The sequence below is a fragment of the Lynx rufus genome, unplaced genomic scaffold, assembly GCF_022079265.1.
Source record: "Lynx rufus isolate CCGP_SWC_20201006 ecotype Redwood Valley unplaced genomic scaffold, mLynRuf1.p SCAF_9, whole genome shotgun sequence".
Lineage (NCBI taxonomy): Eukaryota > Metazoa > Chordata > Mammalia > Carnivora > Felidae > Lynx > Lynx rufus.
The window spans coordinates 16,664,600-16,679,852 of record NW_025814897.1 but is presented as its reverse complement, the minus strand read 5'-3'; the positions used below and the strand labels follow the sequence as shown (position 1 = coordinate 16,679,852).

At 53.9% G+C, this 15,253-nt stretch overlaps 1 protein-coding gene across 2 annotated transcripts; it reads right to left on the bottom strand.

Moving 5' to 3' along the window:
- Positions 1-1,318: 1,318 nt before the first annotated feature.
- C2CD2L (C2CD2 like) lies at positions 1,319-10,898 on the bottom strand. 2 transcript variants are annotated; one of them, XM_047069979.1, is made up of 14 exons: positions 10,146-10,898; positions 8,021-8,116; positions 7,538-7,657; positions 7,262-7,372; positions 7,054-7,170; positions 6,848-6,959; positions 6,602-6,710; positions 5,635-5,699; positions 5,417-5,544; positions 5,151-5,325; positions 4,364-4,465; positions 4,088-4,224; positions 3,715-4,000; positions 1,319-2,407 (listed from the first exon to the last, which is right to left on the bottom strand). In XM_047069979.1, the coding sequence occupies exons 1-14, from the start codon at positions 10,497-10,499 to the stop codon at positions 2,196-2,198; spliced, it is 2,124 nt and encodes a 707-aa protein (XP_046925935.1). In that variant the 5' UTR covers positions 10,500-10,898; the 3' UTR covers positions 1,319-2,195. The 2 variants fall into 2 exon arrangements, with proteins under 2 accessions (XP_046925935.1, XP_046925936.1); XM_047069980.1 differs by having other exon boundaries at positions 4,088-4,221.
- Positions 10,899-15,253: the final 4,355 nt, after the last annotated feature.

The following is a 15,253-nucleotide window of genomic DNA, read 5'->3' as shown; positions in this document are numbered from 1 at the left end:
CAACACTAGAAGCTGAGTACATCTTCCAGTTAGCATCCACTCAGTCCGCAGGTGCAGTGGGAATCTGAACGCTCGCCGCCGCCCCCCCCCCCCCCGTGACAAAAATTTCTTGTAAAAATTCGAGATCAGTGTGTCTGGCTACCTTGGCATCCTGGTAAGCAAGCCGCTCCTGTGTGGACCACTAAGAGTTGCACTTTTTAGATCAGGCGAAATAGCTAGATAAATCTCTTTGAGTTCTCATGACCTAGAGTTGAGCGTATCACTGTATACAAATTAGCTAAATATCCACACTCTACCACTCTTTCTAAATATCCCATATTCTGTGACTAGTATGGACAGGAACGTGGGGAATATTGCCAGTCCCGTGCTGCCTACCCAAAGGCATGTGCCCTAACCCCCCAGTGACGTAGGTCAGAATGGTGAGGCTGGAGGTGACCTGAATGGTTATCTAGGCCACTCCTCATTTTAGAGATGAGGAAGTGGAGTTCCAGAAAGGAGAAGTGGTCTGTCCCAAGGTCACTTGGTGTGTCTGTGGCACACTCAGGCTTTCTGTCCCTGGTCCAGGGCTCTGTCTGACACCCTGTAGCAGCTTACCCAGGTCAAGTCCTGTGGAAGGTCCCAGAGAACAGGGACCAGGGGTGTAGATTTTGCTAGTATCCCTAGCTCCCTGAACCTTGCCCAAACTTAGGAATGAAAGACTTTTCATTGTGATGAAACCCTTATAAGACTTCCCCCTCCCAATCTGTCTCTTCTGAGGCAACAGTTACACTTATTCAGCACCGACCATATGCCAGCAGAACTGTGAGCGCTCGACGCATTTGCTTCTCGGCCACAACCAAGCCATAGCTACTATCACGGTTCCCATCTCACAGATGAAAAAACTGAGGCATTCTGAGGTAACGTAACTTGCCCAGGGTCACGCAGGTAATTACAGCAGCTGAGATTCAAATCTAGGCAGTCTAGAGCCAGAGTCCCTGCCTAGGATTCTGTTCTATCAGGGAAGCAACAGCCTATTCAAGAAAGGGGAGTGAAGATGCCTGTCCTAATTGATTTTTTCTTCTCTGATGGCCTTCTTTTGCTACAATATCATCCCTCAAAGGCCCGTTCCCTCATCCTCTCTAGGTCCTCTCAGCCCACCCGCCACATCCTCATCCTCTCTAGGTCCCTTCTTCCCCACGGGAACTTCTTAGCAGCCCCAACACGTGGGTCGCCTACTCCACCTCACCGTCTGGGCCCCTGTCTCTGACCCTCTCACCCCACCCATCCCACAGCCTCGCTGCCCACTCACCTTTCAAAGGATAACCAGTGGTCCAGTTTATAAACTCCAATTTGACTTTAATTTAATAAATTAAATTCCAAGCCATCACACAGCAATGGACATCATCATCTCCCAACACGCGGAGGGTGCAGCCCTGCTCTCGCTCCATCATCATCAGTCTTTAGTAAAGCCCCTGGAGCCATCGCTCTGGGGAAGGCTCCCACCCAGCTCTGGGCTCCCTCCTTCCAACAGAGCCACTGCTCACAGAGAAGGCATCAAGTACAAAAACGGTAATAAAGGGGGGGAGGGACGAGGAGCAGGAGGGGAGGCAGGGAGGTGGGGAGTACCTGCCCCCCAGCCCGGGCACCGGCCCGGCTTTCTGTGAGCTGCCAATGTCCTCAGAGGCAGACACTGGTGCTGGTCAGAGTGGGGACCTGAGGGAGACAAGGGAGTCCTGTCCCAAAGGGAATTGCCTACCTTCCTGGGACAGGAAAGAAGGGTCACCTGGGAGAGATGCCCTCTCTCGTCTGTGCACTGAGGGTCCTGGACCACACATATAAATAGAAAAGAGAATAAATAGGGGAGGAAGGACCAGCTGAGGAGCTGAGCACCCTGGGACTCCTCTGAGGGGCCAATGTCGACAGCACAACCGGTTCCGAGGAATGCCCACAAGTGCAGGGGCAGAGCCCTCCTCTTGCTCCCGGCCACCCACTCCCTTTTCTGTGTTCTCAGCAACAGGTGCCCGCCTCTCTCATGCTTCCCGTTGTAAGCACCCTTCCAACTGGCCCCACAGCCCAGGGTGGACAGGGCTTCCTGGAACCCAGAGGGCTTCCCTGGCCCAGGCTGTTGGGAATCCAGGAAGGGGAATGGAAGAGGATGTGGAGGGTGGGCTGAGAGGACTCCTGCCCTCTCCTCGCTCAAAAGGTGAGGAGGGCCCTCAGAGCTGGGGGCTGGGGTTGCCATTGGCCTTGGGTTTGGATTTGAAGGAAAAGCGCTTGATAAGGCGGCGAGAAAAGCTGCCAGCCTTCTTTCGGACACTGGGGGTGGCCGTCGTGTTGGAGAGGTCGTCGTGTGATTGGCTCAGACCAGCTTCCTTCTGTCGAGGCCTCCGGCGGAAGATAAGCTTCGTGCCACTGCGCAGGAAGCTCACTGTGGGGGAAGAGGGGAGGCTGAGGCAGACAGAGGGGTATGACAGGCGTGGGGTGAGGTGGGGAGCAGAGAAAGGACCAAGCACGGAGGGGTCAAAGATACAGAACAGAACCTTTCCTTCGCCTAGAAGCCAGGCTTCCTTAGGAAAGAAAGTAGAGACAAAACAATGCCTCTTATCTTTCCTGAGGAAAAAATGGTGGCGCTCATGGGATTCTGTGGGCAAGTCTAACTATTGCCGCTGAGGAGGAATGTCACAGGGCTGCTTCCCTGTAAGGACAGACTGACAAATGGACCTCTTTACTCTGCAAAGAAAAGACGGAGCAGAGGGCATTTCTAAAAGCCCATAAAAATCATGAAAGGATAAGGTGGGTGGCCAAATTCCAGGATGCGAGCAGGAAGCTGCATCTGGAAAACTTCAAGGAGGTAAATTTGGGACCAGTATAATGAGACAAGTGTTTACACAGCAGGCTTTGGACTTAGGAATCTCATTATCCCAAGAAGTGATGCAGGCTTACATCATAGTTAAAATACATGTGTGGTTGACGGACTCGTTGGCAGAGAGATAAAGATGTTTGGGGGCAAAGCCTCTCGTCCTTAGAAGTTAGAAAAGCACCACGACTATCCACGGGCTGTGTCACTGCTAGAAGGACACTTCTAGGTTTGACTGGGCGTAGGATTCCTTATACTCAGAGGAAAGCGAGTACAGAATGGAAGTCGGCAGGGGCGGGGGGGGGGAGAGAAAAAAAAAGAAGGAAAGAAGGGGTGTGCTTAGACCCAGGAAGAAAGAAGAACAGAGGTAAAGGGAAATTCTTTGGCATCCCTCCCAGTCACCTGTGCCTGTCACATCCAGGCCAGGACCCAAGGCAGTAAGTGCCCCTTCTCTACGCTGGCTTGGTTGAAACAGGCTGGGAAATGTAGCGATCCCTTAGGGGAGGAAGGAGAAGGCAAACTGGGTTGGGAATCCCATTCCCGTAAGTGTCCAGTAGGACCCAGGTCACGATACTGGGCACAAAAGGGGAGGGGGATAAGTAAACGTTAAAAAAAAAATTGAAGGGGCGGCTGAGTGGCTCAGCCGGTTAAGCGTCCAACTTTGGCTCAGGTCATGATCTCGAGGCTCGTGGGTTCAAGCCCCACACTGGGCTCTCTGCTGTCAGGGCAGAGCCTGTTTTGGATCCTCTGTCTCCCTCTCTCTCTGCCCCTCCCCTGCTCCCTCTCTCTGTTTCTCTCTGTCTCCCTCTCAAAAATAAACAATTTTTTTTTAAATAAAAAAAAGAAGAAGTGGAGAGGACATGCCAATATTTCCCCACCTTTGTGATCCTTGAGGCTGCGGGTCTCCAGGGCGCCAGTAGACCCTGTTTCTGACTCAACATCATCCACAGATGGCCTCTCAGAAATGTCCGAACGTGTTGTCTCATCTGCTTCCTGGACGCTCGTGGGGCTGGAGAGGGGATCTAGGGGTCCTGGAGACATGGCCGGTGGGTCTGGGGGAGGTGAGGAGGGACCTCCACTGGTTCCCGCATCATCCTGCATTGAGGCCTCCAGGGATGCCGCATAGCCCAGAGACAGTGCCAACTCGTCCTGAGCGATGGGCACCTGGCAGGAGGGACACATTTTAATGGGCAGGACTGACCCGTTAGGGCTTTCTCCCTATCCCAGCTCCTCTCCTCAGAGCCCTGTTACCTTGGAAACGCCAGAGATGATGAGAGTGCTACGCTTGGTGGGTGTCTTTTTGGCTGCCCGCCCGCTGGGCTCCGTCAGCTGGCGAATCGCTGTCTCTGCTACAGGGTCCAAGCCGTTGGAAAGGTGGCTCTCCCCTGCTGGGGGTACAGAGGATTGGTAACATGACTCCTCCGTGGCTCCTTCTTGGACTTGGACTCCTGTGCCCCACCCAAAATGGTTTCTGACTCTGGGGCTCCAGTGCCAACCGCCACTCATACTTCCCGATCCCCCACTCACGGCTGCTGCTGTGGGAGGCACTGCTGGGGCCGCTGCTCTCACTCAGCACAGTCGTAGTCTTCTCGGTCACCTCCACCTTGGACGGGGAGCGGGAGGGGGAGTCTGGTGGGTGGGGGAGGGTCAGTGAGCCGGGAGGTGCCTTAAAGTGGCCCCCACCCCCTACTGCCTTTATTGAGATGCACACTTTGGCTGACTCAGAGGGCAGGGGTGACGAAGGGACAATTAATCACATGGGTGATTAATAAGATGCCATGGGGCAAAAAGACAGCACGGGAAGCAAGGGGAGTGTGGGGCAATGGCATGGGACCCACTGAGGGTATGGGGAGACACCTTGAAAATGCAGAGTGCACAGAGATGGCACGGGGGTCCCCTGGGGGTGGGGGGAACCCCAAGAGACCTCTGGAGCTGGGAGAAATGTCCTGGAGGGCCCCTGGGAGTGGGAGAAGTACTACAGAGGCCACTGCGTTTGTTGGAGGATCCCAAGGATGCTAGGAGGTCGAGGGTAGAAGGAGGCGCAAGTAGGCAACCGGGGCCAGGGGGGAAGGAACGGCAAGAGAGCGAAGTACAAGAGTCTTGTAGAGGAGGCCCTGGCCGACCCAGCGCTAAAGCAGGATAGGAACAGCGGGGAAAAGGAGGGATGGAAGAGAAGGCTTGAGAGAGAAAGATGATGAGGAAGATGTGGCTGGATACAGGAGGAGCTGGAATTAGGTCTTCCCTTGCCCTTCCCTGTCCTGCATGGGTCTGCAGCCAGGGACCCCTGGCTCAAGCTGGGCTCCCTTCTCTTTACCTAGTTTCCCTTCTACACGAGGCCGGGACTGGACGGTGGTGACTGTGGTCACGATGGTGCCATCAGGCATGATGGTCCGGTCCAGCTCGATCTTCTTGGTGGGAGTGATGCTGGGGCGTGGAGTGGAGGGAGCAGGTGTACCTAGGTTCCGGGGGGAGCCCTCCTCATACTGAAGCTGCCGAGGGGTAGAAGAGCAAAGAGGCGGCGCCTCAAAAACTGCGCTTCCCCAGTGTCCTCCCGTCTTCTCCCCAGGCTCAGCTTCTCACCTCCACTGCGATGGTGGCCGCTGGTCCCAGGGCTTTCCCCGGCCCTAGGGTGAGCGGGCATACCTGTCTTCGGGACAGCGGTCTGGAAGGGGAGCCCACAGGCAGCGTGACCTGGCCCAAGAGTTCAGCTGGGGAAAGGGGGAGCACTGTGAGCTGGGCCCACGACCGGGCCCCGCTGAGCACCCATCCAGAGGGGCTCCTTCCTGCCCCATACTCACTGTCTCCAGAGCTGCTGTTCCTCAGCACTTTGAGGGTCAGCTCCCGACTCTGGGGGCCCAGATCCCTGTGGCCAAGAGGAGGTGGGGCAGGGAAGGGGAAGATTAGTAAATTGAATCCACCCTTGAACTGATCACAGGCCACAGGCCCATGGAATAAGGGCTCCAATGGAGCCTGCCCTCCAAATTACTGTCTCTTCCCAGGGTGCCTGGCTGGCTCAGTCAGAAGAGCATGTGACTCCTGATCCCGGGGTCATGAGTTCGAACCCCACTTTGGGTGTAGAGAGTAGTTAAATAAATAAAATTTTAAAAGAGTAAATCTTAAAAAAAGTATATATGCTAACTAATTTGGATGTAAATTTAAAAAACTAAAATTAATGTTTAAAAATTTTAAAACAATTAAAAACAAAAACAAATACTCTTCCCAAGAGAACGGGACAGAACTCTTCTCAGTGAATAGTATGCTAGGCATTCAGATCCTCCCTGATCCTGCCCCGTTTGCCCTCCCTGTCTCTCCATGTCAAACCACCCCCTTCCCTTTGCTCAAGCTGTTTCCTCTGCCAAAAACACTTCTCTCTCACACTCTGTTGAGACCCTCTTCTTGCTCTAAGGTGCGGTTTAAATGCCACCTTCTCCACGAAGCCTACGCTGATCTTTATTCCCCATGGGAATTAATCTCCCCACACCTAAGCACACCCACGGCATTCTGTGTAAATCTTGACTGGAGCCCTTATACCATCGTCTTTACATACATCTGTGTCTGCCTGGAGCCTGCAATCGACTCAGGGGTGGGGGTGTATCTTGGTCACGTCTGTATCCGCAGGACCTAGGCCAGGGCCTGGCATACAATGGGAGCTCACACCAAAGTTCAGTGAAAGCAGAGCTGATTCGTGCTAAGGCTATGCTGGAAGGGTCTGATCTTCAGTCTGCCCATAGGAGCAGGGGTGGGGTTAGAGGAGTCACTCCTTACAGTGCCAGGTCATCAGTCCACTGCACGTCGGGACCGGCACTTGTGGGCTTGGTCCACTTCTGTTGTGCAGGGTTGTCGAGCTCAGCTACACAGCATAGCTCCCCAGTGCCTGGGAGGAACGAGAAATGAGAAGATGCTCAAAGATGGGAAGCCACCGAGGAATGATGAAACTACACCCGTGGAAGAAGGGCAGGGGGCACCTGCACCCATAGCCCTGGCAGGCCCCCAGCTGCTTCTAGCTCTCACCTTCCAATTCACCTCCCAGGTGAGATGCTCGAAGCTGCCGTAGGAATAACCGGATAGGTCTGGAGATGGCTGGCTGCGCCTGGGGCACCGTGGGTGGCTTCTCACTGGATACCTAAGAGCAGAAGGAGGGAAAACGAACGAGGATCCCGACATAGCACCCTGGGGACGATATGCATACAGACTATTTGCTTTGAGTGCCTACTTACCAGGCCTCCAGGGGCAGAGCAAGCCCTGAGGTTGACCATCATGGCTGGCTGAGTGCTGACAATGGCATCCTCAATCAATTCCTCAATGGTGGAGAGATCTACTTGCTCCTCGCCTCTCTGTAGGGAGAAAAGGAGAATAAAGAGGTGGGGCCCCCAGCTCTGCACCCCCTCCTTGCTCTGCCTCTTCCGCCGAGCCCTGCCCCCTTACCTCCCTGGCCTGCAGCTTGGGAAGCACCGTCAGGCTGAGATCTGGACGATCAGTGAAGGCCCAGGACACAAGCAGCCCCTCATCAGGGATTTCCTCCAGGCTGACTTCCAACTGCGGAGGAGGGACAAAGGGGCTGGGCTGACTTGCCTCACACCTCCAACTACTCCTACTCCCCAGGACCCTCCCTTCCCAAATTCTGTCCCGGGGGAACCAAACTGAAAGGCTGAGGCCTTGAACCGCCCCCTGCCCAACTCAGTTTCCCACATCCCCTTCCACCTGTGTTGGTGGCAGTGTCAGAGTGACGTGGTAGGTCTCCATGGAGACGGCAGCGGGGGACTGCTGGGTCACGGAGACTGGGAACATCACCTCCTCAGCAGAGAGCTGGCAATGCAGCACCTGAGACAAGCAAAGCACGGAGGCCAGGAGGGTCAGGCATGGAGGAAGGTGCCCAACCTTGCTTTGCGCTGCCCTTTAGAGAGCCCTCCCCACTGGGTTTTCCTTGGGACTTCACCCTTCTGGGGTCACAAGCCCATAGAAGAATTAAAGTCAAAGACTCCTCTCTCCAGAAAAATGCAGATATACACACACATGTGCTACATTTCGCATGCAACTTAAATGGGATTCTCAGACCTCCTGAAGCCAATCCTTGCATTCCTAAGGCATTCACAGACTTCAGGCCAAGAACCCTCAGACTAAAGGGAACTCTTGGGACCAGCCCCCCTCGGGGTCTATAGAAGGCAGTGCTCGGCAGCCCCTTACCATGGTGCGCTCTGATTGGTCTACGCAGGTCACATGACTAATGCTGGCTCTGGGTGGGAGTTGGGGCACCTCCTCAAAGGCGATTTGGATGGAACTCTGAGGGAGTAAGTAATGTGGACACAGGGTCAGGTCTCTGGAGCTGCCCCCCACAGGGCTGGCCTGCTGGGTTGCTGGCTGGGTCCTGGCACTGCGGAGTCCTCAGCTGCAGGCTGGCTTCTGGCCCCTTCTTGGCTCAGGGTTTTAGGACAGGGAGTGTTCCCCTTGAACCACACCTCTCTGGGGCCTGCAGTTGCTAGGAAGGATGGAGGAGCTAGACCACCTCAAAGACCAGATCACCTTGAGCTGAAGACCCTCGATTCCTCCTGGAATACTAGGAGCCTCCCTCTTCTCCTCCCACCTTTCTCTTCATTCCTCAACCTACCCCCAAAGAAAGGTGCGCACCGGGAAAAAAAAATAATAAAGGTGTTGGTTGCTACCTACGTATAGTGAGGGAGAGAGTGACTCGGCTGAGCTAAAGGCAAAAGCAATAGGGCCACTTATTCAAGATAAGAGCTGGAGAAATGAGGCTAAGCCTACGTCTACATACACAGGATGCAGAGGCTCACGAGTATGACCCTATCTATATTCTTGGGGTTGAGGACTAGCTCCACATGGGCGTGGGGAACTTTACCAGAGGCACTGGCAAGAAAAGCAAGCTCAGAGAGCTCAAGCTTCCAGAGGCCTGGCTAATTCCCCAAGGCAGACAGCAGGGTGGTATTAGGCAGCAGAAAGCTGCTTAGCTTGGGTCTTGAAAGAGCTTCCTGATTCTTACACAGCAGTGGAAACAGCCTACTGCAGTCCCATCCAGAAAGCAGGATGGGAAGGAGAACTGAAGAAGGGGCACCCACTGAGCTGGCAGCCCTTCCTCGGGTCTTGGGATGGGAGGAAACAGATTCACAGGGCCCGTGTGCCTGGCACACCAGAGAACACCAACTTCTCTGCGCCTGTAGCTGGCTTGTTTGAAGGCCAGGCCCAGGGAGATGGGGAGATGGATGCTAGGAACCCCAATCTTCCCCACCCCCTGCAAGGGAGGCCAATGTCCAGCTGAGTCAGCTGTCCTGGGGAGTCTCTCCTGACCAAGGGACAAGGTACAGGGAGAAGTGGGTGGAGGCATGAGTTCAAGATGTAGACTAACAGATGCCATCTGGCTTTCTGCTGGCTAGCTGGACAGAGGAGACTGAGCAACTTCTTACGTGGCCACTTTTGTTTCCAGGCATCTGGGGAGCTAGTGGAGCAAAGCCCTAGTGGGAGCTGGAAATGGAGAACCTTCTGGGTAGGGGGCTGATGGGCTGTGAGAGTGAAGACAGAATACTGGGCCGGGATGGGAGAGGGCCCCATGACACGGAGGCCTCTACCTCCCACCCCACCTCAGTCTTATGACCATGCTTCCTGCCCTACTTCCTGGGAGACCAGATGCCCATGGTGCAATGGGAGGAAGTAGGCTGGGCTGGTTTGTGACTGACCCTCAAGAGGCAGTTCCAGACTCATCTACTGAGAGGGGCATGGACTGTCAATCTGCTCTCCACCTTAACACCTTTTCCTCAATATATACACTGCAGGTCAGCAAAAAGAAGGGTGTGTTAGACTGTATCAGTGAAATTACTAAGGGCCTGGGGGGGGGGTGGTGTATATTTCAGGCTCCTTGGGGATCTATCTGCCTGATCAAACCAGGGATTTGGGGCATGAAATGTTAACTGGGTGTGGTGGCATGAGGACCAGGCAAATTTCTTCTGCAGGTGCACCTGTTTCCCTTCTATCCTTGCTCCCCGACACAACCAGCACCCAGGCTACACGGAAGTGCCCTCGGGCCCAGGGATTAGCGTTGCTATGAAAACAGCAACTTGTGCTTGGGTTTGCAGCCAGAGAGTACCTTGACCACAGAATAGAGGATCTGGGACATAGCTAGATTTCTACAACCTCCAGCCTCACCTGCACCCTTTTCTGTGATCCCAGAGGGGAAGAGAAGCCATAGGGTTCTCCAGTTGATCCCCACCCCCATCTGGCCCTCCAGGCAAGAGCAGTCCCTCCCTCCCCGCCCTGGCAGGAAAGGCTGAGGGAACCACCTAGGTGCTCCTGTCCAACTCACCCCGTCCCTGCAGGCCTGCTCGTTCAGCGCTCGCACCCAAGCCCGTTGCCAGTTCTCTCGGAAAGACTTGAAGGCGAAGAGCGACGCCAGGAGGCCCCGGACGCCTGGCTCCTCGGGGGCACCAGCCCGAGTCGGCCGCAGCCGCAGCAGCGAGCGCCACACGCCCAGCTCCCGAAGGGAGCCCGCGGGCTCGGCAGCTAAGGCGGGTCCCGGCCCCCGGCCCCCGCGGGCCCGTGCCAGCCACAAGCCCCGGGCATACTGTAGCAGCCAGCCAAACACCGTGAGCAGCGAGGCGGCGAAGAGGATCAGCAGGGCCGCCCAGCCCACGTCCTGCTGCCCCCAGCCCGGATCCATGCTCCGCACGGGCTCCGGTCCGGGCCCCGGCACGGGCTCAGCCGCTGCCCCGGGGGAGCATGGCCCGGGCGGGCCGCGGGGCGGGGGCGGGCTCCCCCGGGGCTGAGCGCGCGGGCTTGGGGGCTCTGCGGGGATGGGTGTCCGGAACTAGTGGATGCCACAGATCGATGAGAGGAGTCCTGGGGGCTCGCAGCGCCGGGGTCCCTCTCTGCGTGATCCGGGTCCCTCCTCAGTTGGTCCGGCAGTCCGACCTGGGTTAGTCGCCTGCCAGCGCCCGACTCCTCCCACGGCGTGGGCCCTTCTGGACCCGGGCGGGGACTCTTCTGCAGAGACGTGGGGGCTCGCGGACCGGCACCGGCTCCGGAAGGGCTGCGTGCGCAAAGCCGACATTGACAACACGGCCGGCGCCCCGCCCCCACCCGCCCTTAAAGGAGCCGCACCCGCGCTGGGCGGGGCTTGGCGAGCCCGGCGCCCAAGCTCTTAGAGGAGGGCGGGAGGACTACGCCGAGGGGAGGAGGTTCCGGGGTTGAAAATAGGCGGGATCTTTGACCACCCCGCCCCATACTGAAAAAGGGGTACTCCCTTTCCCCCCCCCCCCCCCCCCCCCCGAGCTCACAGCAAGAGCAACTTCGCTCACTTGAGGTATCTCCTCTGATTTCCCTTACGCACTTAGATTTCTATAGTTTGGACGCATGTGGGGTTAAGGACATGACCTCCGTGGATGGCGTCGGCTCCTTCTCCCAACACCCCTAGGCACAGCAGCTTCTTTGGTTCCCATTTCTTGGCCTAAGCTAGGCCCTGGGTGAGTAAATAGGTGCAGAGCATCCCTCCTACATAGAAGTGCCTGGCGGAGGTCCAGGAGACACCGACCAGAAAGAACTTGAACCTAGTAGAGTCTGAGAATAGAACATGGAATGTTAATCTCCCTCCACCACCACCACCTCCCTTCTCCTAGCACCTAGGACCCAGGAACACCCTATTAACCTCCTTGCTCGCGTGGGTTTGTTCTGGAGATATTTCCCAAGCCTGGGGCTGCTTCTGTTTTTAAAAATAATATATTTCCATAGTAACAGCTCTTGCCCATGGAGCACGTGTAGAAGAGGTGGTAATGAGAAGGGAGCTGGCAGCGTAGCACTGGACTATCAATAGATTCAGCCAAAACATGTGATGCCATCCGGATATGTGATACCCCAACAAGTGCACACACATACAAAATGATGCTATGGGTACACTCTGGCCTCAGGATCGATCCCTTTTCCTGGATTTAAGGGAGGAGATTCCATCCCTACGGGACAGGAGCTTGTCATTTCCTTCTGGAGGGAGAGGAAGGAAACTCTTGCAACAGAATTAAAAGGAAGCCCCATTCCCCAAGAGGCCCTTCTCCATGTACATATGGCAAAGTGTTCAGCACACAGGGTAACAGGGTAGGTATTAATCTCCCTCCCAAATCCAGTCAGTAGTCCAAAGAAGGAGTATCTGGGAATAAACAATGCCTTCTAAAGTGCAGGGCTGCAGAATTAGGCAGAATCTGGCAGGTCAGCAACAGGGTTCCTGAGCCAGAGGAGGTGGTGGGGTAGCCTGGGATGCTGGGAATTCACTGTAAGAAATGATGGGGGGATGGTTGGTAATGGACTAACCTTGCTGTCGTCCTGCCCATGCGTGCGTCATCACTGGACACCGAAAATGATGAAAGATTCCTAGAATGTGGTTTTTTTTAAGTTTATTAAATTTTTAATTTTTATTTAATTTTTATCTTTTTTAGTAATCACTCAACGTGAGGCTCAAACTCATGCCCTCAAGATAAGAGTCGCATGCTCTTCGGCTTGAGCCGGCCAGGTGCCCCTAGAATGTTTCTAATCATTAGGTGAGGAAAAGACATGAAATGAAGGGAAGAAAGAATCCCAGGCAGGCTCCGCATGGCCAGTGCAGAGCCCAAAGTGGGGCTCGAACTCACGAACTGTAAGACCACGACCCAAGCCAAAATCAAGAGTTGGCCGCTTAACCGACTGAGCCACCAGGCGCCCCTGTCATTTAAAAAAGTCTAACAGAAAATATTCCATTATGCATGTCAACACTAAGAATTTCTATACTGTTTCCATCTTTTGAAAACTCATTTCGGGGCGCCTGGGTGGCTGAGTTGGTTAAGCGTCCGACTTCGGCTCAGGTCATGATCTCGCAGTCTGTGGGTTCAAGCCCCGCGTCGGGGTCTGTGCTGACAGCTCGGAGCCTGGAGCCTGTTTCAGATTCTGTGTCTCCCCCTCTCTCTCTGACTCTCCCCCATTCAAGCTCTGTCTCTCTCTGTCTCAAAAATAAATAAACGTTAAAAAAATTTTTTAAAAGAAAACTCATTTCATCTCAATGGAATGGGAGATCTTGGGGCTTGCTTTCAGCTAACAACTTTTGATATACTGATAGGGGAGAGATGGGAAGAAAAGAAAAATGTAGCTCAGCTGCCTGGAAAGAGCCTGGATCCTGCAAGTGTCATTGCCCAGACTATCCAAAGCTATCTCATGGACTTTGTAGGCACTATAAAACATTTTTGGGACAGGCTTTGACAGGGAATCAGACTTAACAATAGATTGGCCTTGCTCACTGGGAGGTGCTCAGGGCTCCCTAGTAGGAGACATGCATCTGAGATGTTGTCTCCTTAGCCCAAGAAACCAGCAGAAGCTACTGACAACTCACCTTATCTGTAAGTTCTAGGACGAGCTTCGGCGTTCAGGCAAATGCTTTGAACTTTAACCAGGAAAGCCACAAAATCTCAAGTGTGGCCAAGTCCTGTGTTTGTTTCTCCTAACTAGTCTGATAATCAACTGGACATTTACCATCATGGGTACAAAAATGTTGGGATTATAATGTAAGTACCCAAGTAACCATTTTCTGATGGTAAACATGTATATTGGATGAAAAATCCCTAGTGTCTTGACGTTGAACAAGCCCTCCCCCCCCCCACCAACCAACCCTGTTCCAGTGGGGGTTGCAGGGGGGGTGGGGGGTTGGCTAATATTCTCTGGAGAAGAAAGAGTCAAATGTTCCCAATGCCAGGTTGGGAAGGAAGATTTATTAGGACTGAACTCCTAATAAAAAAGGAAATAGATACACTCTCCCTCAAACCTCCAGGGAGTCTCAACCTGCTCCTGATCAACAAGATAACTAAATGCTGCCTCCTCTGAGGCTCCCACAAGCTCCTCCTTTCCACCTGCTCCTGGAGTCTCACTTTCCCTATTTGGGAGGCCCTTCCACCCTTGCCACCGACTGAAATCTTTGGAGATGCTACTCTTCAACATCCTCTCACCTCCCCCTAATTGCTCTGTGCGCTCCTATTGTGATTTGACCCTCTTTCAAGACCCAGACTCATTGTGTGTGATGATGCCTTGTATACAGATATCTGTGTGTCCTTAGCCCCATGGGGATCCCCTTAGAACAGAAAACACTCACCTCTGGGGAGTTTCCAGTCTAAGAGGCACCGATACACACACACACACACACACACACACACACACACACACACACACAAAGAGAGAGAGAGAGAGAGAGAGAGAGAGAGAGAGAGAGAGAAACACTACCAGTGGAATAACAAGTACTTACAATCTGGTGGAATACTATCAAGTACATTACTGGGATTACTTTATATATATAAAGTATATTTTATACAGAGATGAGTTTTTTTCTTGCTAATTACAGCTGCCTTCAAGTCGAAGGGACATTTCACACCTGGTTTTGAGAGACAGGAGAGACCATCTTTGGCCCCAAAAGTCAACCTGCCTCTGACTCCTGGTGAGCACCATTTTTGAGAGTGGACAAAGCGAGGGGATACTTGAGTTGTCTTTGTACTCCCTGGTGGCGATTTCCTCTCTGTGGAATGTAAATCATTTCCCACTGAAAGCCTGCTGGTGAATGAAAGGGAAGAAACGGGGGAACCGTTATCTGCAAGGAAACAGGTGCCAAGGAAAAGGCATGGTAACCTAGAGGAAGAAACCTGACTGGCAGTTCCTCAGGCCCACAGGAAACCACGTGTGGGGCTCAGCCTCCTGCTTCCTTAGCTCTTTCCAATGCCACCTTCCAGCTCCACCTCTTAGGTTTGGGAGCTTGGCACAATGCAGTGTTCCGGGACTAAGGAAAGTCAAGTACCAGGTTGAATTCAAGACCTCTCAGTCCCTTCAGTGGTTAAGTGCCCCGCTGGGTTGCCCGGCAACTAACAGCTTCGGCGGGGGTAGAAGGCAGGTGGGACTTTGAAAGAAGAGTACCTGAATCAAGGACAAGAAAAACATGGAGTGGGAGGGAGTTTTCAAGTGTCTGGGCTTTAGAATTTACATCATCTTCCAAACTGTAGTTGCGTTTCCAGGAGCCAAGCTGCTTTTACCTTGGCTTCCGACTACGTTGGCAACAAGTTTTCTACCAGGAGCAGGGGTGCTCCTCATCCTCGTCCCTCCTGCCCTTCCCCTTGCCTCCAGGAGCCATCTTCCCGGCTCCAGAGGTACCCCAGAGGAAACGCGGGGTACTGGCCCTTTAAATGTGACCTGAGGCGGCCGGCCGGCCTAAAACTGACGTGGAACCAACAGAAAGCGGCGTCAGACACGTGGGACAAGGAGGTGTTCATTTTGGAACCGGGCAAGGAATTTTTCCGCTTTGGGCTGTACACCTTTAATATGGTCTTAGGAAAGTATCCACTCTTGTTTGTCTTTTTAATTACTTTCCCAATACCCTCGTGGTGACTCAACTCTCGAATAAAAGGCTGAAGTTTAAAATAACAC